The following is a 21721-nucleotide window of genomic DNA, read 5'->3' on the forward strand; positions in this document are numbered from 1 at the left end:
TTTTAATTGAATAAACTATTTCCTTATGGAAGAAAAAGAAAACTATTTGTAACTTAGATAAAATATAAAAAACGAACATTTTTGAATTATTGGTAAATTATAGAAGAAAGTTGAAAAGCATGCTATAAAATAGATTGTAATGTTAAAAAGGATTCTTATGAACTCATAAAGAGTATAAATTTACACTTGATTTGATTTATTCATATTCAAATTTAATCTTTAATGTACTTCCGTATAAAAAATTCATTAGAAACCTATTCAGCACTAAATATTCATAGACTTGTCACATATATGATTTTTTCTATTCAGAGTTGAAATAACATCTGTGATGTATGAATAAAATGAATAATTTCATGGATATCACAAAGTTCAAGAAGTTGATGTATTTTGAAAAATAACAATTAGTACTTTCAAAAAACTACTTGTTCACGTATCACAAAAACAATTTCACAAAAACATTCTGCTCAAAAGTTGAGGCAAATTCGATGTGAAGAAAAGTTTGCCATTAAAATAGCTCCAAGTCAACTTAAAATTTGGTAAACCTTGAGTATTAGTATCATATGCCCTTACGTAAAACAATCCCAATTTGATGAGATTTATTTTGAACCATTGACGAACCACAGAGAGTAGCATGACAGCAAAAATAATACTATCACTGCATTGATACTATGAGAATTGGATAACTGCTAACTTTATGATATTATTTGGTTAAGCACAACAGTTCTTGTAAGCCACCGTAACATAAACTCACAAGTTCCTCAAGTTTGACACATGTTAGGTTCCCAACAATAGATACTATGCTCCTCCCTTCACCACGTTTGAAATAAAAAACCAAAGTAGCCAAGTTTACAACTGAGCAACGTGTAAGCTTTTAGAATGGCATGAGGAATCCACCCAATGTTCTTGAACAACACCAAGCAAACTTAGAAATTCTTTAGCATTCACTAAGGTGTGGATCCGGTTAAGGATAATGGATCGAAAAAAGCATGAATGCGGCTTGAAATGCACGAATTCTTTCTTAAAAGAACGTGTACAAAACTATCCACAAAGACCTCAAATTGGAATTTTCTACTTTAGATGAGACGCCCCTAAGTCATAAACTGCCAAGTTAAATAGGAATGCTTACCAAATCAAACTTTCTTGCATTGAAGCTAATCCTAATGACCTGCTAAAATCAAAAGAATACAGACGCTAACCTCCACGTGCCCTCCGCTCAAGACTTTGTTTTCTAGCCCTTCACAACCCATGACCGTCCAAGTAAAGCCTTGGTTCACAATCCACATGTATCTCCACTGATACATGATTTCCCTACAACTTAACTTCCATACCGATCACATAACTGCCACGTATTGATTGACCTACTTGTCCGCCATTGAAGCATTTTGAAGAGCAGTTGCAGCTGGAATCCTCACGGGCACAATATCTGCACATTATACCCAACAAGCAAGCCCTCTATGAGCAATTTTCTCACAAGGAAAACGGGTTCAATGTGCCAAATTACTTGGAGAGTTGATAACAAGGCTGAGGAGTTCTACAACTAGAGTTTATTTCTGAAAACAAGATGACCAAAGACAGCAAATGCTACATATGATATACACAGATTCAAACATAAGCAGGTTTAAAATAGGTTATAAATAAACGAAACAAAGAGTTGATGAGAGACCACGGATATGTCCCGCCAATTGATTTTTCCAAGGATTGCCTGAAAATGTAGAAGTGAAGGTATTGACTAATTGGGCCATGGCTTCCGGTAGGACACTACATGTTCATGCGACGACGATTGAAACTTGGACAGTGAAGAGTAGGAAACCCCAGAAACCCAAAAAGCTGACCTGAAAGAAATTCCAGTCTCTCCGAGCTTGCAATATGAGATGCTGATCAACAAAGCATCAGAAAAAGAGTAAATTACAAGGTTCGCCAGCAAGGTTGAAGAGAAAGCTCTACAATCTGAATTCATGATTTCCTACTTCAATGAATTATGAACATGTTATGTTACGATGATTGATCGGAGTGCAAGTCGAGTATTTCAGCGACCTCATGGAGAAACAAACAATTCAAGGAAATTTCAACCATGGAGGAGAAACTCCTACGCACATAAATGGGGATAAAGAATTGATGCCTGCCGGTTGTCTCGCATCCTACCGAACGCATCTTCAACAAGCTTCTCCAAGAAAAGCTCCTGAACCCCAGGATAAAAAAAGGAAAAGAAAAAATATTGTCTTACACCATCACAACCAAGGCGTATTTCATATTGCAAGACTTTGCAAAAAATTTGAAAAAGTGCTTACACTGCCTGCACTCAAACTCTGTGATTGCCAACAATAACTAAAAGACTACAGGATGGCTAAATTTTATGCTACAGGAATGTTTGATGAATCGCAATAATACTTACAGTGGCTTTGGCAATGAGAAAGCCAGCTTCTACACCCACCCACTGGATGTCACCCTCGCTCTTCGCAAGTCTGCGTACTCTTGAAATAGGAAAAGAGAGCGTGAGAAGGTTCTGCAAGGATTTTCCAGGTTTGCCTGATGCACGCCAGGATGCTGGAGTTCCATTCTCGGACTTGTTCCCATTCTCCTCGTATGAGTATCCATTTTCCTTCCTCTCGTCGTCCTCATACGACCTCTGGACCTCGGACTCTGAATTAGTGGTGCTCATGATGCGATCGATTTCAAAGCTCAATGCTCTACTATGTCACTTCTATTTGCACCTTTTCTCCAACACTACTATGTAGCGTGTTTCATCACTTCCCAATCTGAAAAAGGAAACGATGGAATGTCGGAATTATGTTAACTTTACCGCCGACAGCAGACTCAGCGGTTGTCCTTCGAGACCCAGAAATAATTTAAGATAATCCGTGTTTACAATCATGAGCTTGAACATCGCCCTGGTAATTGTGTGACGTATACTACGCGTAAAATAATGCGGAATTATAATGCTGTCTCCCAGAAACTACCACAGAACTGCATGACTGACGCTTAGCTCGCATTCGCTGCACAACGAACGATTACTTCATCATCCAAATACTTTTGAACTAGTCGAATGTGGCTTATGCTACATGCGAATGGAAAATTATCACTTCCACTTCGAATCTAAACAATCCACTCGGTAAACAGCAAAGTTCTATTTTTTTTCTCTTTCATGGGTTAGAGCTTGACTGACACCGATGATCGAGCATTATAACAGAAAAGCATGAATATCTTAATCAGATGATTACTTCATGAAGCCAGAAAAAAAAAAAAAAAAAAAAAAAAAAAACTATGACTATGACTGTAACCCATCCAAAAGGAATAGGCACACGATGACACAAGGGACGCAATCCAACCACGACGTATGACGCAGCAGTACGTCAAAAATGTTGACACTACAAAAGCAAAAAAGAAAAAAAGAAAAAAAAAGAAAAAACACATGAAAAAAAAAATTCGAATGGAGAGTATACCAAACCCTAGGTTTAAAGTCTGCTAAACAGGCCAAACAGGCCAAAGCACGCACAAAACTAGAAAATCTGCAAACCCACTCAACAACAGCCAATTACCTCGGATAAGCTCCCCAGCTCCTCCAGCCAACTACGCAACCCGCGACAGAACCGCTCCACCTTCACAAGCGGCACCCATCACGGCTCGCACCTTTCGCAAAACCTCACAAGTCTGCCCAGATCCCACTCCTCTCCTTAAACTACCCAAATTCACAAACCCACCACTCACACGATCCAAATTCGCAATCCACTCGAATCGCAGGCGCCCAACGACACCAGACCAACCCCTTCTTCACCCCCCAAGGTCCGAAAACCGCTGCACATGACGACAGACTCGAGAGAGAGAGAAAAGGAAAAGTAAGGCAATGCCGAGGTGGGTAGTGCCGAAATGAGCATAGAATCCACACACACACACAGAGCAAGAGAGAGAGCGAAGAGCTAACAGAGAGAGAGTGAAAGAGCGAGAGGGGTCAAGCGAGAGTGGAGAGACAGAGTAGGGAGGGGGGGAGGGTGGAATTGAAGGTGAAGAAGGGGAAACAGCGAGGTGGTGGTGGAGGAGGAGCACAGTGAGAGTTCCTCTCTCTCGCCAGGCAGGGCAGGCAAGGCCACAACCGAACGAACGAACCAACACACAAACGAACGAATGAATGAACCAACGAACGAATGAATGAACCAACGAACGAATGAATGAACCAACCAACTAACCAACGAACGAACTAACACACCAACGAACGAACAGCCCAAACAGCCCAAGGAACGCTGGTGAGCCTGAGACTCGCCTGAGCCTGAGCTTGAGACTCTCCTGAGCCTGAGACTCACCATGCCATTCCTCATCATGCCATTCCTCACCATGCAATTCTTCACCATGCCATTCCTCATCATGCCATTCTTCACCATGCACTTCCTCACCATGCCATTCTTCACCATGCACTTCCTCACCATGCCATTCCTCACCATACCATTCCTCACAATGCCCTTCCTCACCATGCCACTCCTCACCATAACAATCTTCACCTTGCAAGTCTTCACCCTGCCATTCCTCACCAAATCCTTCTTCACCATGCCAATCCTTACTATGCCATTCTTCACCATGCCGATCCTCACTATGTCCTTCTTCACCATGCCATTCCTCTCCATGCCATTTCTCACTATGCCCTTCCTCACCATGCACTTCCTCACCATGCCATTCCTCACCATACCATTCCTCACAATGCCCTTCCTCACCATGCCACTCCTCACCATAACAATCTTCACCTTGCAAGTCTTCACCCTGCCATTCCTCACCAAATCCTTCTTCACCATGCCAATCCTTACTATGCCATTCTTCACCATGCCGATCCTCACTATGTCCTTCTTCACCATGCCATTCCTCTCCATGCCATTTCTCACTATGCCCTTCCTCACCATGCCATTCCTCACCATGCCCTTCCTCACCATGCCATTCTTTATCATGCCATTCCTAATCTATCCTTCCTCACCATGCCATTCTCCACTATTCCGTTCCTCACCACATTGTTCTTCACCATGCCAATCCTCACCATACCATTCTTCACCATGCCGATCCTCACCATGCCATTCCTCACCGTGCTCTTCCTCACCATGCCATTCCTCACCATGCCTTTCCTCACCGTGCTCTTCCTCACCATGCCATTCCTCACCATGCCCTTCCTCACTATGTGATTCTCCACCATGTTGTTCCTCACCATGTTGTTCCTCACCATGTTGTTCCTCACCATGTTGTTCCTCACCATGTTGTTCGTAACCATGCCATTCTTCACCATGCCGTTCCTCAATATGTCCTTCCTCACCATGCCATTCTTCACTATGCCGTTCCTCACCATGCCCTTCCTCACCATGCCATTCCTCACCATGCCATTCCTCACCATGTCCTTCTTTACAATGCCATTCCTCACCTTGCCAATCCTCACCATACCATTCTTCACCATGCCATTCCTCACCAAACCATTCCTCACCATGTCCTTCCTCACCATGCCATTCCTCTCCATGCCATTTCTCACTATGCCCTTCCTTACCATGCCATTCTTCACCATGCCCTTCCTCACCATGCCATTCTTTATCATGCCATTCCTAATCTATCCTTCCTCACCATGCCATTCTCCACTATTCCGTTCCTCATCACACTGTTCTTCACCATGCCAATCCTCACCATACCATTCTTCACCATGCCGATCCTCACCATGCCATTCCTCACCGTGCCATTCCTCACCATGCCTTTCCTCACCGTGCTCTTCCTCACCATGCCATTCCTCACCATGTCCTTCTTTACAATGCCATTCCTCACCTTGCCAATCCTCACCATACCATTCTTCACCATGCCATTCCTCACCAAACCATTCCTCACCATGTCCTTCCTCACCATGCCATTCCTCTCCATGCCATTTCTCACTATGCCCTTCCTTACCATGCCATTCCTCACCATGCCCTTCCTCACCATGCCATTCTTTATCATGCCATTCCTAATCTATCCTTCCTCACCATGCCATTCTCCACTATTCCGTTCCTCATCACACTGTTCTTCACCATGCCAATCCTCACCATACCATTCTTCACCATGCCGATCCTCACCATGCCATTCCTCACCGTGCTCTTCCTCACCATGCCATTCCTCACCATGCCTTTCCTCACCGTGCTCTTCCTCACCATGCCATTCCTCACCATGTCCTTCTTTACAATGCCATTCCTCACCTTGCCAATCCTCACCATACCATTCTTCACCATGCCATTCCTCACCAAACCATTCCTCACCATGTCCTTCCTCACCATGCCATTCCTCTCCATGCCATTTCTCACTATGCCCTTCCTTACCATGCCATTCCTCACCATGCCCTTCCTCACCATGCCATTCTTTATCATGCCATTCCTAATCTATCCTTCCTCACCATGCCATTCTCCACTATTCCGTTCCTCATCACACTGTTCTTCACCATGCCAATCCTCACCATACCATTCTTCACCATGCCGATCCTCACCATGCCATTCCTCACCGTGCTCTTCCTCACCATGCCATTCCTCACCATGCCTTTCCTCACCGTGCTCTTCCTCACCATGCCATTCCTCACCATGCCTTTCCTCACCATGCTCTTCCTCACCATGCTCTTCCTCACTATGTGATTCCCCACCATGCTGTTCCTCACCATGTTGTTCCTAACCATGCCATTCCTCACCATGCCGTTCCTCAATATGTCCTTCCTCACCATGCCATTCCTCACTATGCCGTTCCTCACCATGCCCTTCCTCACCATGCCCTTCTTCACCATGCCATTTCTCACCATGCCGTTTCTCACCGTACCATTCCTCACCATGCCATTCCTCACCATGTCCTTCTTCACAATGCCATTCCTCACCTTGCCAATCCTCACCATACCATTCTTCACCATGCCATTCCTCACCAAACCATTCCTCACCATGTCCTTCCTCACCATGCCATTCCTCTCCATGCCATTTCTCACTATGCCCTTCCTCACCATGCCATTCCTCACCATGCCCTTCCTCACCATGCCATTCTTTATCATGCCATTCCTAATCTATCCTTCCTCACCATGCCATTCTCCACTATTCCGTTCCTCACCACACTGTTCTTCACCATGCCAATCCTCACCATACCATTCTTCACCATGCCATTCTTCACCATGTCCTTCCTCACCATGCCATTCCTCACCATGCCTTTCCTCACCATGCCCTTCCTCACTATTTGATTCCCCACCATGTTGTTCCTAACCATGCCATTCCTCACCATGCCGTTCCTCAATATGTCCTTCCTCACCATGCCATTCTTCACTATGCCATTCCTCACCATGCCCTTCCTCACCATGCCCTTCCTCACCATGCCATTTCTCACCATGCCGTTTCTCACCGTACCATTCTTCACCATGCCATTCCTCACCATGCCTTTCCTCACCGTGCTCTTCCTCACCATGCCATTCCTCACCATGCCTTTCTTCACCATGCCCTTCCTCACTATGTGATTCCCCACCATGCTGTTCCTCACCATGTTGTTCCTAACCATGCCATTCCTCACCATGCCGTTCCTCAATATGTCCTTCCTCACCATGCCATTCCTCACTATGCCATTCCTCACCATGCCCTTCCTCACCATGCCATTTCTCACCATGCCGTTTCTCACCGTACCATTCCTCACCATGCCATTCCTCACCATGTCCTTCTTCACAATGCCATTCGTCACCTTGTCAATCCTCACCATGCCATTCCTCTCCATGCCATTTCTCACTATGCCCTTCCTCACCATGCCATTCCTCACCATGCCCTTCCTCACTATGCCATTCCTCACCATGCCCTTCCTCACCATGCCATTTCTCACCATGCCGTTTCTCACCGTACCATTCCTCACCATGCCATTCCTCACCATGTCCTTCTTCACAATGCCATTCCTCACCTTGCCAATCCTCACCATGCCATTCCTCTCCATGCCATTTCTCACTATGCCCTTCCTCACCATGCCATTCCTCACCATGCCCTTCCTCACCATGCCATTCTTTATCATGCCATTCCTAATCTATCCTTCCTCACCATGCCATTCTCCACTATTCCGTTCCTCACCACATTGTTCTTCACCATGCTAATCCTCACCATACCATTCTTCACCATGCCATTCCTCACCCAACCATTCCTCACCATGTCCTTCCTCACCATGCCATTCCTCACCATGCCTTTCCTCACCATGTTGTTCCTAACCATGCCATTCCTCACCATGCCGTTCCTCAATATGTCCTTCCTCACTATGCCATTCCTCACCATGCCCTTCCTCACCATGCCCTTCCTCACCATGCCATTTCTCACCATGCCGTTTCTCACCGTACCATTCCTCACCATGCCATTCCTCACCATGTCCTTCTTCACAATGCCATTCCTCACCTTGCCAATCCTCACCATACCATTCTTCACCATGCCATTCCTCACCAAACCATTCTTCACCATGTCCTTCCTCACCATGCCTTTCTTCACCATGTCCTTCCTCACCATGCCATTCCTCACCATGCCTTTCTTCACCATGCCCTTCCTCACTATGTGATTCCCCACCATGTTGTTCCTCACCATGCCGTTCCTCAATATGTCCTTCCTCACCATGCCATTCCTCACTATGTCGTTCCTCACCATGCCCTTCCTCACCATGCCATTTCTCACCATGCCGTTTCTCACCGTACCATTCCTCACCATGCCATTCCTCACCATGTCCTTCTTCACAATGCCATTCCTCACCTAGCCAATCCTCACCTAGCCAATCCTCACCATACCATTCTTCACCATGCCATTCCTCACCAAACCATTCCTCACCATGCCATTCCTCACCATGCCCTTCCTCACTATGTGATTCCCCACCATGTTGTTCCTCACCATGTTGTTCCTAACGATGCCATTCCTCACCATGCCGTTCCTCAATATGTCCTTCCTCACCATGCCAATCCTCACCATGCCATTCCTCACCATGCCACCAATCTTGCTTCTTCGCATCTCTCATCATGTTGTTGGGCACACAGCCCACCTCCAACTGACTGAATACCACTGTATATTTCTATCAGCAACAAGGTAAGCAGTCCCACTTCCTCATGTGAATGTGTGGTTACATAATTAGCCAGGGCAAAGGTTTAGGGACAACTGTAGGACGAAGACACTAACAGGTGGGTCCTGTGCTGCAGGGAGCTGACAGGAAATCCAAATCTCACTGGACCTCTTCCAGGGACATTGAATCAGACTTAACTTAGCATTTTGTAATACTCGAATTCTGATGTGCAGTTCTAGTCACTCGCGACCAAATTATGCATCTAAAGTTTGCCATAGTATTTGAGTTAGATACCATTATGCAATTAATATATGAGATGTGGTTTTGATTCAGATATGATCCAGTAACCACATGTTGCTGATGCAAACACTGAAAGTTGTTTTACTGCTCCTAATTCCCAGGGATGTTCACGACAATGCGTTGGAGGGTGAATTCCCTGAGTACGGGGTTCAATTAGACTTTCTCGTGACATTGTAAGCTTTTTTATAGAGTAGTGTGCCAAACCTTGGTTTGTTGTTTTTATTTCTCAAATAATTCCAGCAGAAAGACTGTGGTCAACTCAAAAAACGCATTGCCACTTCAACAGGGACTTAAGCGGCAACAAGTTCAATGGGTCCTTCCCGTTTCCTCAAATTGGTCAGATGAAGTTCCTCCAAACACTAAGACTCGGCAGAAATCGTTTTAAGGGGCCGGTGCCAGAACGAGCGTTTGAAAACATGACAGAGCTTTTCGAACTGTAAGAATCCGAATTTCTAACATCTGAAATTAGAGATTCCAGTTCTCAGTCCAGTAATTCGTGTAACTTAGTCTACTAGTCTCTTCCGGCAATCTAAACGTACTAGTCTCGAAAGGTTTTAGAGTTTGGCAGTACACCGTCCGAGTGCAGCAAAAGCTGTATATTTGGGGTAGAAGATCGGTGAATGGTTTGTTGTGGTAGCTTCAACTCCTGTAACCCGTTTTAGTCCAAGTCGCTCTAATCTCTCACTATTGTTGTGTCTCTGGATTGACAGGGACTTGTCAAGCAACAAATTTAACGGAGCGCTGCCAAACCTGACAATGATATATTCCTTACACACTGTGTGAGTCACGGATGCCCAGGATGTGTGTGTAGTACCTTACAAGCCTAAGCATAACTCTGCGATTATGTTGCCAGCTTGTCAACGTTGTAACGGGAAAGTTGTAACCACGCACGTCAGTTCCTTAGTTGCATTCCTCACATTGGCTAACACTTGCAGCAGGGATTGCCATGGAAATATACAACAGGATTTAGCACAATGTATCTTGCAGGAGATTGATAATATCATCATTAATCAGGCTCAGGTGAAACCCGATGTATCTTATATTTTTGAGCAACAGAGGACGAAGTGCTCTCGGATTCCTGCATTAATGTCTTCCACAGGAATTTGAGCAGGAGTGGATTTACAGGATCGTTTCTGATTTCGTCGTAATTCAACAGAACTGAAAACAACAGCCTTTCAGTGTTGGATATATCGCACAATCCAGTGACACTCGATCAAAAGTTCTGGAGCCGCGACGAACTTGGCTCGCTCCAGGAGCTGTAAGCTCATTTTATCAAGTTTGAAATTACCAAAATTTAGAGTGTAGACGATTTAACCGGACGCCGTGTTATATACGTCCTTTTTCATGCTTAAAATACATTTCATTACCCAGTATATTTTTATCAGGTTGTATTAAAGATTTAGAATTTGCGCAATGCAGTCATCAAAATGTTGCAATTCTATGGAAGTCGCCTCACAAGATACAATGCGTTACAGGTATCTCGACAACATTCGCATGGATGCAACACTGAACATCAGTCGACTGTATCACCTGGACTTGCTTTTGTCTAAAAACTCGACAGCAAATTCAAGCACGTTGACAGTACTTTCATTGGTGAACAACAGCATTAGCAATGTGGTCTTTGACGCAAAGTGTATCGATGATATCGCCACAGTTATCAGGTGAGCATGCCCTTGCGATTGATGGAAATCCCTCCTGATAAGCAAGGAAACGAGCACTAATTGATCAGCTTGTCGATCGATGGTAGCTGGAAGGTGCCGATGATCCGTTTACTCTGAGTAGCTGTGTACTTATCATGATAACAAGTCTGTGGAGGAAATCGTATAACTGCAACTCAATTCATAGGTAAGATTGGTTACCAAATCGTCATATTGGGTTGTGCAGACTGCAAAGGAATCCCTTCTGCAAGGATCCATAGTCTGATGACGGAAGGAGATGTTTCTGTGCACAAACTTGCTTCAACTCAGGTATCGGTCCTCTCCCATGAATTCGAAAGAACATGTCATTCTCATGTTTTTTATAATCAACCGTGCTTATGAGAGTTCGTCATCTTGTTCCAGTTCCAATGCAAGAAAGCAAACGCAAGGTTACGATAATCGCTGTGGTGGTCAGTGTAACCTCATCACTGATCCTAATGATCGGTCTGGCTATTCTATTTCATAGGCACAAAAAGCTCAAGCAATATCAGCTTCTGGTCCAACAAAGTAAGAACTTGATCTGCACTTCTGGGAGTTCATAATATCAAATTTGGCATGATAGTTGTAGTTCATGGCTGATTCATTTTCAAAATCAAGTGCAGCTGTAACAGTTGTTTACAAAAGTACTGAAGTTTGTAATCGCTCCAGAGTTTGAAGAGTTTGAGGTGAAGCCAACTATATTCACCCACAGCCAGCTCTGAACTGCCACACGCGACTTCCATCCCGACTTGAAGTTGGGCGAGGGAGCCTTTGGGAGAGTGTACAAGGTAAAATGTGAACAAAGTAGATGAAATATTGCAGATCAAGACGTCTACTTTTCTGCCGAAAACCATGCAGATCTACTGTCTGTGTGCCACATGGATGGTAGTAAGTAGAAGATAGTGGAATTTGTTTCCAATTAATTACATCGAAGATTTCGACTAAATGACACCATCTGTGCGACTTTTCGCAGGGGATTTTGCCGAATGGAAATTTCATGGCTGTGAAACTACTATTCCCCCAAAAGACTTCCAAGGGTTTAGACGAATTTCTGAATGAGGTAGTTTTGTTGACAGGAATGAAGTACAGGAACCTTGTGAATCGGAAAGGGTGTTGCATTCGTGAACAACAAAGATTGTTGGTGTACGAGTATGTTGACAACCATGACGTTGACTAGGTTCTTCTAGGTGAGATGAACGCTCAACGTGGGAACTTTTATCTGTCACATCGTTTGTGACAGTTGTTCAATTCGTCACTGAAAACACTCCAATCACTTATTCTTGATTCTTTTTGGATTACTCTCACACTTGCTCTTGTTCATGAACAACCTCAAACCAGTTGAAATGTGGTTGTATTTAATCGATAATTATCACCCTTTTCACCTTATGTTGCCACGATTTCGTTGGTGAAGGGGGTGCAAACAAGGCCGACTTGAGCTGGCCTGTGCGATGGAAGATCGTCTTGGGAGTGGCCCGCGGTCTACATTACCTCCATGCACTTGCACATCCGAGGATCATCCATCGAGACATCAAAGCCAGCAACATCTTACTAACCAAGAACTACGACACCAGGATAGCAGACTTCGGCTTGGCGTTGCTTTTTCCTGATGAACAGAGTTGTATAGTGACCAAGCATGTTGCTGGTACCAAGTAAGCTCAGTAGTTAGTTCAAGTTGTGAAGTTCCGGCTCAGTAGTTACTGGAAGTTGTGAAGATCCATGTTTGTGCCCTACTTCTGAAGTAGAAGTGGGTTGAATATGTCCACAGGGGATACTTGGCACCAGAATATGCGTCGTGTGGTCGATTGAGTTACAAGGTGGACGTTTACAGCTTTGGAGTGCTGTGTTTAGAGATCGTGAGTGGAAGAAGAAACATTGACGATTCTTATCCTCCTGGCGAATTGTATCTGTCCAAATGGGTGAGGATTTCGCTCTTTTTTTCACATGTTTGGTATCACTACCTTCAATTGAGGGTGATTGCTTTGGTCCAAGATGGAGTTTATTTTCGTAGGTGAAATGAATCCTAGTCATTCACATGATGGTTGAGCAGATTGGGCATGTAGGGATCAGCATATGGCTTATTGTCTCGGTGGTTTCGTAGGTATGGGATCTGCATCGGCAGGGTATGAGGCAGAGGTTGTGGCGCTGAAGCCAGGAAATGAGGAGAAACTCTTGGAGACCATCAGGTTGTTTGCCGGTCGCAGGAGTGACCTTGGGACTGTAAAGGAGGAAGGCGAGTCGTCTTTCATGGGATCGTCAAGTGGAGGTGGAAGTTGATTTGAGAAAAGAAATTCCACTGATGCTGTGCTTGAGCTCGGTGAAATAAGAATCAGATGATTCATTTATTTTTGTAACCCTAGGTATATTAACAATATTGAATACAATACTTGTGATGGAGCATGCTTGTTCCATATTTCCAACCTAGTTGGAATCTATTTATTTAGTAATATGATTTTGATTGTTCTCTTTATATAAAATTTCATAATCTTAAGTGTACTTGATGTAACATAGAATCTTTTTTGCTGCCAATAGGTGTGATTTTTGAGGTCCTGGCATAAATTTATTGACAACTCTTTTGGCAAATTGAATATTTAAACGAATGTGGATTAAATAGAGGCATTTGCCAACTATGCTATAATATTGTATTGAATGCACCTCTTCTTCTTTTATATCAACCATGAGCTTTAGTTTTTCATCGATTGGAGTAATTGCAAGTATATAATTTTTTATGCCAAAAATAACTAATATATTGTGTGCATAGGCCTTTTGTGTCATAAAAATTTCTTTCTTTATGTGAATGCATTTGGCTTTAAGATAGAGTATAACTTCACCTATTGATAGTTTAGACATTTTGAAATGATCATGTAATTCTTTTTGAAATTTGGTCATGTTCCCTATGCAACTATCAATCATAAGATCATCAACATATAATACAATAAGAATTAGTTCGTAATTAGATAATCTTGACTATAAGTTATGATCACCTATTCCTTGTTAAAACCTTGCTTCTTTTAAATAAAAGTCTATTTTTTGAACAATGCCTGAGGCACTTATTTCAGTCCATATAGTGTCTATTTTAGTTTACAAACCATATTTTCTTTGCAAAGAATTTCAAATCCTTGAGGCTAAAATAACATTTACTTTTTCTTTTAAATCCTCATGAAGAAATGTAATTTTAACATCCATATGATATAGTTTCTAATTAATTTGTCTTGCAATTGAAGTCATGACTTTGATAATGGCCCATCTTACTATTGGTGCAAAAGTTTCTTCATAGTCAATGCCTTCTTTTTGTTCAAAGCTTCTTACAATCAATCAAGCTTTGTATTTTTGAAGTAAGCCATTATTATTCAGTTTCACATTATATATCCATTTAGTTGAGATAGCAAATTGATTTGAAGGTAGATTTATACTGGTCTAAGTTTTAATTTTGTATATTGAGAATATTTCTTCTATCATGGCCTATTTCCATTCTTAATGAAGAGTATCTTCATGATAAGTGGTTGGTTCTAGGTTTGATATCATCATCAATCTTGCAAAGTGGTTTTTCATCCATCATGGTACTCTAATTTGTTTGCCTATTCTTATAATAATTGATAATGGCCAATATTGATCTATTTCTTCTTTCCACTACTTCATTTTGTTGGGGTGTGTAAGGCAATATGAATTATCAAATGATACTATTTCTTGTACAATAATTTGAAAAGTCTTGAAATATAAATTCTCCTCTATTATTGATTTTCAAACCTTTGATAAGTTTTCCATTTGTCTTTCTATCATAGCTTTGAAGTCTATGAAATTTCCAGAGGTTTATTTCTTCTCTTGAAGAAAATAAATTCAAATTTTTCGAAAATAGTCATTAATAAAGAGAAGAAAGTATTTTTTACATGATAAGGATGCAATTGGTACAGGACCACATGAGTTGGCATGTATGAATTCAAGTATTTCCTTGATCTAGTGGTTCCATCTTTGGATATTGCATTTCTTGTTTGTTTTCCGTCTAAATAATGTTAACAATGTAATTTCTAGGTTGCAAAGGCTGGTATATTTTCTGTATTCAGCATCATCAGCATATGTAGACTTACTTGTCCAAGTCAGCAATGCTTTAGGTAATTATTTTCTTCTTTCATCTTATCAGGCATCTTCAACTGTAGTTTAGATTCTGGCTAGATTTTACGTGGCTAGATTAAATCTTCCAAATTCTCTGACGTTCGCTACCTGTCATTCGTAAATAACTGGTCATATTCTGAGTACGGTATTGTTGCATGAACAGTGGTTTGATGAATTGAAAAAATACTGTCGGGCTCAGTTCCCGATAAACCTGAGGAAGGTGGTGGTTTTAATGCTCAAGTATTATGAGATCCAAAAATTCATGCGGCCGCGGGAATCAAAAAGGGCTTCGGATTAGGCTGCAGTATCGACGTTTACTTTTAAAACACCTAATAATAGATTCCTGATTATCATGAGATTGACCGTGGATGCTGGTTGTTACCTCTTATTGACCGACGGCCCTCCCATTAGTGTTCTATTTATATAACCGTGAATCTTTGTCCCAATGACCCAACATGATCATCATCAGTCTGATGGACAGGCCAAACAGGCCAAAGCACGCACTAAACTAGAAAGTCTGCAAACCCACTCAACAGCAGCCAATTACCTCGGATTATCTCCCCAGCCCTTCCAGCCAACTACGCAACCCGCGACAGAATCGCTCCGCCTTCACAAGCGGCACCCATCACGGCTCGCACCTTTCGCAAAACCTCACAAGTCCGCCCAGTTCCCTCTCCCCTCCATCAACCACCCAAATTTACAAACCCACCACTCACACGATCCAAATTCGCAATCCACTCGAACTGTAGACGCCCAATGTCACCAGTCTAACCCCTTCTTGAACCCCCGAGGTCCGAAAAAAGGTGCACATCGCGACAGACTCGAGATAGAGAGAGAGAGAAAAAAAAGGAAAAGTAAGGCAATGCGGAGGTGGGTAGTGCCGAAATGGGCATAGAATCCACACACACACACAGAGCGAGAGAGAGAAAGCGATGAGGGAACAGAGAGAGAGAGAGAGAGAGAGAGAGAAAGAGCGAGAGGGATCAAGCGAAGATGGAGAGACAGGGCAGGGAGGGATGGAGGGAGAGATAGAAGATGAAGAAGAAGTAGAAGGAAACAAACGGAAATGTGAGGTGGTGGTGGAGGAGGAAGAGGAGCAGTGTGAGTTCCTCTCTCTTACTCTCGCAGGGCAGGGCATGCGAGGCAACAACCGAACGAACGAACCAACGAACTAACGAAATCTGCTGATCCTGAGACTGGCCCCCGCCACCACGCTCCCTGCCCGGCGCATTCTCGGGCAGGGCCATGAAGGAACATATTATTAGTGTAAAATATTTCTACATGCTGGAGAAACAAGGCAAATTTTTATTGTTACGGATGTGAATTGTCGGTTGATGGCATTCATCCTTCTGCCTACCAGTCCGCAATGCGACCAAGAAGGTCCTGCTCGGACCGCAATTGGGCAGCCCGATCTCCGATCAATCCTCTGGTCGGCGGCGCCGGGGTCATCCTGTCTCGCAGCAGGAACTTGAACATATTTGGTGGTGTTCAGGCTTAATCTTATTTTCTATAATATTACATAATTTAGATTCCTTTTTATTTGAAATAGAAATGGGTTATTTAGATGAGAATTTATAGATTGACGATGTTGAAGAGCTGGCGGTCCTCACCGACAGTGTGAATGTGCGAGACCACATTCAGCTCACCTCAGAAATCGGTAGAGGCAATCGATATGAAGTGAGCAAAGCATAGGACAAGAGCTGTCTGTCTCGTTTCATCAGGTTGTTGTGCTTTCTCTGTCGACACCGTACTCAGAGCAGATTCACACTGTGAGCAGAGAGCATCTAAGCGGGAAACACCATGGGTCTTAAGCTGGGCGTCGGGAAGTATTCTCTTGTCCACCAATCTTGCTTCGTCGCAGCTCTGATTGTCTTGTTGGGCACACTGCCCACCTGCGACGGACAGACTACCACTATATATAACGACAATAACCAAGGTAAACCGTCCCACTCCCTCATGTGTATGTGTGGTTACATGATTGGCCAGGGCAAAGGATTTAAAGACAGCTGAGTACCGACGCAGCTCTTGATTGACTTGGCTGCACAATTGGACATCGGTTGGTAAAAAAGATAGTGCTTGTAAGAGTCTGACGAAACTCCATTCTTTCGAAGAGACCGGTGTGAATAAAGAGGACTCTGTTCCTACACGGACTAGTTAGAAATGAACTATTGTCTGGGTTAACTTGCAGTGGACGCACTGAAAGACCTTTTGCGAGCATGGAATCAAACCCCCAACCTTGAGACTACCTTGGCTAAGTGGGACATGGATTCAACATCTCCGTGCTTGGACGGAGGCAATTGGCGTGGGGTGCAGTGTCTCATCAACTGTACATCATATGGCAAGGATCAGAATTGCTATAGCTACATTATAGGCGTGTGAGTGTTTACTACTTTGATTTATTCTGTTTCCAAATTGTTGCTCATGCTGGAATCGAATTTTGCTCCTGGACAACTGGGGGGTGGACGTGCTGCAGCCTTATAGACCGCTTCATATGTACAACTAATTCTGATTCATCATGTCGCATCCATTACTTTTCTGATTTTTCGAGGGTAACGTGGCCACAACAAACAGGACTCTCCAAAGTGCATCACTTGTAGGCTCTATACCATCAACCATTGGACACATTACCACGCTGTATAGACTGTGAGTCTCCGAAATGTCCGTGATTTTTGCTATGACCTGCTGATAAGAATTCATGATCCAGTGTGAACTTGGTTTATGAAAATTCGAATTAACCGAGAGAACAGCCCTTAAAAAGCAAGGGATCAATTGACATCGGACTGCTAAATGTTCAGTAGTGGTTCAGGAAATTCACTTTCTCAGCTCTCTTTACGGACGACGACACTAATAGGTGGGTCCTGTGCTGAAGGGAGTTGACAGGAAATCCAGATCTCACTGGACCTCTTCCAGGGACATTGAATCAAACTAGTCTTGCCATTTTGTAAGACTCGAATTCTGATGTGCAGTACTCGTCACTCGCGACCAAATTATGCATCTAAATTTTGCCATTGCATTTGAGTTAGATACCAATATGCAATTTAGATATGAGATGTGATTTTGATTCAGATATGATCCAGTAATTACATGTTGCCGATGCAAACCCTGAAAGCTGTTTACTGCTCTTCATTCCCAGGGATGTTCACGACAATGCGTTGAAGGGTGAACTCCCTGAATTCGGGGTCCATTTCATCTTCCTCTTGACATTGTAAGCTTATTAATAGTGTGCCAAACCATGGTTTGTTGTTTTAATTTCTCAAATGTTTCCAGCAGATAGACTGTGGCACATCAACAGGGACTTAAGTGGCAACAAGTTTAATGGGTCCTTCCCGATTTCTCAAATTAATTGGCTGCCGTACATCGAAACATTAAGACTCGGCAGAAATCGTTTTGAGGGGCCGGTCCCAGAACGAGCGTTTGAAAACATGACCAATCTTTTCGACCTGTGAGAATCCGAATTTTTAATATCTGAAATTAGAGATTCGAGTTTTTCAGTCAAGTAATTCATGCAACTTAATCTACTAGTCTCTTCAAGCAACCTAAACGTACTAGTCTCGAATGGTTTTAGAGTTTGGCATCATACCATCAGAGTGCAAAAAAACCTACATATAAGGGGTAGGTGATCGGTGAATGGTTTGTTGTGGTGGCTACTACTCCTGTAACTCGTTTGAGTCAGAGTCGCTCTAATCTCTCACTATTCCTAAATCTCTGGGATTGACAGGGACTTGTCAAGCAACAAGTTTAACGGGACACTGCCAAACCTGACAATGATACATTCCTTACGCACTGTGTGAGTTTCGGATGCCCAGGATGTGTGTGTAGTACCTTACAAGCCTAAGCATGACTCTGAAATTATCTTGCGAGGTTGTCAATGTTGTAAAGGGGAAAGTTGAAACCACGCATGTCAGTTCCTTACTTGCTTTCCTCACATTGGCTAACACTTGCAGCAGGGATTGCCTTGGAAATATAACACAGGATGTAGCACAATGCATCTTGCAGGAGATTGTTAATATCATCAACAATCAAGCTCAGGTAAAACCCGATGTATCTTATGTTTTGAGCAACAGAGGATGAAGTGCTCTGATTCCTGAATTAATGTCTGCCACAGGAATTTGAGCAGGAATGGATTTACAGGATCGTTTCTGATTTCGTCGTACTTCAACAGAACTAAGAAATACAGCCTTCCAGTGTTGGATATATCGCACAATCCACTGACACTCGATCAAAATATCTGGAGCGCGTACGAACTTGGCTCGGTCCAGGAGCTGTAAGCTCATTTTATCAAGTTCGAAATTACAAAAATCTAGAGTGAACATGATTTAACCGGACGCCATGTAATACACTTCCTTTATCATGCTTAAAATACATTTCATTATCCAGAATATTTTTATCAGGTTGTATTCAAGATTTAGAATTTCCGCAATGCAGTTATCAAAATGTTGCAATGCCACGGAAGTCGCCTCACAAGATACATTGCATTATCGGTATCTCGACAACATTCGCATGGATGCAACACTGAACATCAGTCGACTGTATGACCTGGGCTTGCTCATGTCTAAAAACTCGACAGCAAAACCAAGCACGCTTACAGTGCTTTCATTGATGGACAACAACATAAGCACTGTTGTCTATGACGCAAATTGTATCATTGATATCGCCACAGTTATCAGGTGGGCCTGCCCTGGCGATTGATGGCAATCCCTCCTGATAAAGAAAGAAACGATCCCTAATAGATCGGCTTATCGATCAATGGTAGCTGGAAGGTGCCGATGATCCGTTTGCTCTGAGTAGCTGTGTGCTTATCATGATAACAAGTCTGTGGAGGGAATTGTCTAACTGAAATTCAATTCATAGGTAGCATTGGTTACAAAATCGTCATATTGGGTTGTGCAGACTACAAGGGACTCCCTTCTGCAAGGATCCATATTCTGATGACGGAAGGAGATGTTTCTGTGCACAAAGTTGCTTCAACTCGGGTATCGGTCCTCTCCCATGAATTCGAAAGAACATGTCATTCTCATGTTTTTTATAATCAACCGTGCTTATGAGAGTTCGTCATCTTGTTCCAGTTCCAATGCAAGAAACCAAACGCAAGGTTACGATAATCGCTGTGGTGGTCAGTGTAACCTCATCACTGATCCTAATGATCAGTCTGGCTATTCTATTTCATAGAAACAAAAAGCTCAAGCAATATCAGCTTCTGGTCCAACAAAGTAAGAACTTGATCCGCACTTCTGGGAGTTCACAATATCAAGTTTGGCATGAAAGCTGTAGCTTATGTCTGATTCATTTTCAAAATCAAGTGCAGCTGTAACAGTCGTTTAGCAAAGTACTGAAGTTTGTAATCGCTCCAGAGTTTGAAGAGTTTGAGGTGAAGCCAAAATTGTGGTGCTGTAGGGTCAAAGTCAACCCCAACGTCCCCACACGCGCATGGACACATGCCCACATGGCTATCTCCTTCCTGGCCCTGCCCGAGAGAGCGCCGGGCAGGGAGCGTGGTGGCGAGGGCAAGTCAGGCTCAGCAGCGCAAATTTGTTGGTTTGAGAGTTGGTTCGTTCGTTTGGTTGTGGCCTTGCCTGGCGAAGGAGAGAGGGAGAGGAACTCTGACTGTGCTGCTCTTCCTCCTCCGCCACCTCGCATTTCCGTTTATTTCCCCTTCTTTTTCAACTTCAATTCCACCCTCCCTCTCTCTCTACCCTGTCTCCCTAATCTCACTGGATCCTTCTCGCTCTCTCTCTCTCTCTATTACCTATTGGTCTCTCTGTCCCTCTGTGTGTGTGTGTGTGGATTCTATGCTCATTTTGGCACTACCCACCATAGCATTGCCTTGATTTTTCTTTTTTCTCTCTCTTTATCACTAATCTGGCGTGATGTGCAGCGGTTTTCGGACCTTAGGGATTCAAGATGGGGTTGGACTGCTGTCATTGGGTGTCTACGGTTCCAGTGGATTGCAAATTTGGATCGTGTGTGTTGTGGGTTTGTAAATTTGGGTGGTTGAAGGAGGGGAGAGGGAACTGGGCAGACTTGTGAGGTTTCGCGAAAGGTGCGAGCCGTGATGGGTGCCGCTTGTGAAGGCGGAGTGATTCTGTTGTGGGTTGCGTAGTTGATTGGAGGGGCTGAAGAGGTTATCCGAGGTAATTGGGTGTTGTTTAGTGGGTTTGCAGATTTTCTAGTTTTGTGCGTGCTTTGGACTGTTGAGCCTGTCCACCAGACTTTGAACCTAGGGTTTGATATACTCTCCATTCAAAATTTATTTTTTCATGTTATTTTTATTTTTATTTTTTTTGTAGTGTCAACATTTTTGACGTACTGCTGCGTCATACGTCGTGGTTGGAGCATGTCCCTTGTGTCATTGCATGTCTATTTCTTTTGGATGGATTACAGTCATATTCATAGTTTTCCTAATTTTAAGGAGAGATAGTTGTTTTGCCCCTACTAATTCGGATCCTTGAAAAGTTATCATAATGGGTCATTAGGACAAAGATTCTCGGTTATATAAATTGAACACTAACAGAAGGGCCGTCGGTCATAAAGAGGTAACAACCACAGTCAATCTCGTGAAGAATGGGAATCTATTATTAGGTCTTTCAAAAATAAACGTCAATACCCCAGTTATAAAATCGAAG

At 43.3% G+C, this 21721-nt stretch overlaps 4 protein-coding genes and 1 long non-coding RNA gene across 21 annotated transcripts; 4 read left to right on the top strand and 1 right to left on the bottom strand.

The window, feature by feature from the left end:
- Nucleotides 1–975: 975 nt before the first annotated feature.
- On the bottom strand, nt 976–5033 carry LOC112277691 (DNA polymerase epsilon subunit C). Of its 6 annotated transcripts, none has more exons than XR_002968474.3 (5): nt 3537–4015; nt 2393–2756; nt 2095–2179; nt 1664–1874; nt 976–1423 (listed from the first exon to the last, which is right to left on the bottom strand). XR_002968474.3 is itself a non-coding variant. In XM_024510311.3 (5 exons), exons 2-5 carry the CDS (start codon nt 2657–2659, stop codon nt 1359–1361), a joined length of 459 nt encoding a protein of 152 aa, XP_024366079.1. In that variant the 5' UTR covers nt 2660–2756; nt 3537–4024; the 3' UTR covers nt 976–1358. The 6 variants fall into 6 exon arrangements, 2 of the variants coding, with proteins under 2 accessions (XP_024366079.1, XP_090104232.1); XR_016501224.1 differs by having other exon boundaries at nt 2393–2993; nt 3537–3974; XM_024510311.3 differs by having other exon boundaries at nt 1833–1874; nt 3537–4024.
- Nucleotides 5034–10796: 5763 nt separating this feature from the next.
- Nucleotides 10797–13616, top strand: LOC149986171 (uncharacterized). Of its 4 annotated transcripts, none has more exons than XR_016501201.1 (8): nt 10797–10976; nt 11200–11282; nt 11376–11519; nt 11661–11779; nt 11965–12178; nt 12403–12640; nt 12840–12907; nt 13090–13615. It is a non-coding gene; the product is annotated as an uncharacterized LOC149986171 (long non-coding RNA). The 4 variants fall into 4 exon arrangements; XR_016501200.1 differs by having other exon boundaries at nt 12757–12907; nt 13090–13610; XR_016501203.1 differs by having other exon boundaries at nt 10901–10976; nt 13090–13616.
- Nucleotides 11238–12644, top strand: LOC112277647 (putative serine/threonine-protein kinase). The gene is made up of 4 exons (XM_073531473.2): nt 11238–11282; nt 11965–12051; nt 12169–12220; nt 12403–12644. Exons 1-4 carry the CDS (start codon nt 11238–11240, stop codon nt 12642–12644), a joined length of 426 nt encoding a protein of 141 aa, XP_073387574.2.
- Nucleotides 13617–16555: 2939 nt separating the features above from the next.
- LOC112278078 (leucine-rich repeat receptor protein kinase HPCA1-like) lies at nt 16556–19557 on the top strand. 8 transcript variants are annotated; one of them, XR_002968574.3, is made up of 10 exons: nt 16559–17034; nt 17287–17473; nt 17670–17741; nt 17968–18039; nt 18232–18303; nt 18391–18540; nt 18817–18885; nt 19043–19127; nt 19204–19362; nt 19524–19557. XR_002968574.3 is itself a non-coding variant. In XM_073531656.2 (9 exons), exons 1-9 carry the CDS (start codon nt 16899–16901, stop codon nt 19264–19266), a joined length of 906 nt encoding a protein of 301 aa, XP_073387757.1. In that variant the 5' UTR covers nt 16559–16898; the 3' UTR covers nt 19267–19474. The 8 variants fall into 8 exon arrangements, 7 of the variants coding, with proteins under 7 accessions (XP_073387762.1, XP_073387757.1, XP_073387760.1 ...); XM_073531656.2 differs by lacking the exon at nt 19524–19557 and having other exon boundaries at nt 19204–19474; XM_073531659.2 differs by lacking the exon at nt 19524–19557 and having other exon boundaries at nt 19261–19474.
- LOC149986172 (uncharacterized) lies at nt 19449–21373 on the top strand. 2 transcript variants are annotated; one of them, XM_090248160.1, is made up of 4 exons: nt 19449–19765; nt 19989–20071; nt 20165–20308; nt 20450–21373. In XM_090248160.1, exons 1-4 carry the CDS (start codon nt 19449–19451, stop codon nt 21091–21093), a joined length of 1188 nt encoding a protein of 395 aa, XP_090104286.1. In that variant the 3' UTR covers nt 21094–21373. The 2 variants fall into 2 exon arrangements, with proteins under 2 accessions (XP_090104286.1, XP_090104287.1); XM_090248161.1 differs by having other exon boundaries at nt 20493–21373.
- Nucleotides 21374–21721: the final 348 nt, after the last annotated feature.

Source organism: Physcomitrium patens, chromosome 26, assembly GCF_059467195.1.
Source record: "Physcomitrium patens ecotype Gransden chromosome 26, ASM5946719v1, whole genome shotgun sequence".
Classification (NCBI taxonomy): domain Eukaryota; kingdom Viridiplantae; phylum Streptophyta; class Bryopsida; order Funariales; family Funariaceae; genus Physcomitrium; species Physcomitrium patens.

Coding starts and splice junctions, on each gene's coding strand:
- LOC149986172 (XM_090248160.1), top strand. CDS start 19,449: ATGCTTAAAATACATTTCATTATCCAGAATATTTTTATCAGGTTGTAT. Junction 20,072..20,164: donor ACAAAGTTGCTTCAACTCGG/GTATCGGTCCTC, acceptor ATCTTGTTCCAG/TTCCAATGCAAGAAACCAAA. Junction 20,309..20,449: donor TCAGCTTCTGGTCCAACAAA/GTAAGAACTTGA, acceptor TAATCGCTCCAG/AGTTTGAAGAGTTTGAGGTG.
- LOC112277647 (XM_073531473.2), top strand. CDS start 11,238: ATGACGGAAGGAGATGTTTCTGTGCACAAACTTGCTTCAACTCAG. Junction 12,052..12,168: donor TAGACGAATTTCTGAATGAG/GTAGTTTTGTTG, acceptor GACGTTGACTAG/GTTCTTCTAGGTGAGATGAA. Junction 12,221..12,402: donor GAACTTTTATCTGTCACATC/GTTTGTGACAGT, acceptor TCGTTGGTGAAG/GGGGTGCAAACAAGGCCGAC.
- LOC112277691 (XM_024510311.3), bottom strand. CDS start 2,659: ATGAGCACCACTAATTCAGAGTCCGAGGTCCAGAGGTCGTATGAGGAC. Junction 1,875..2,094: donor AATTCTTTATCCCCATTTAT/GTGCGTAGGAGT, acceptor TTTGTTGATCAG/CATCTCATATTGCAAGCTCG. Junction 1,424..1,832: donor GAGACTGGAATTTCTTTCAG/GTCAGCTTTTTG, acceptor TATAATGTGCAG/ATATTGTGCCCGTGAGGATT.
- LOC112278078 (XM_090248162.1), top strand. CDS start 16,899: ATGGGTCTTAAGCTGGGCGTCGGGAAGTATTCTCTTGTCCACCAATCT. Junction 18,541..18,816: donor ATGACCAATCTTTTCGACCT/GTGAGAATCCGA, acceptor TGGGATTGACAG/GGACTTGTCAAGCAACAAGT. Junction 18,886..19,203: donor ATACATTCCTTACGCACTGT/GTGAGTTTCGGA, acceptor TGTCTGCCACAG/GAATTTGAGCAGGAATGGAT.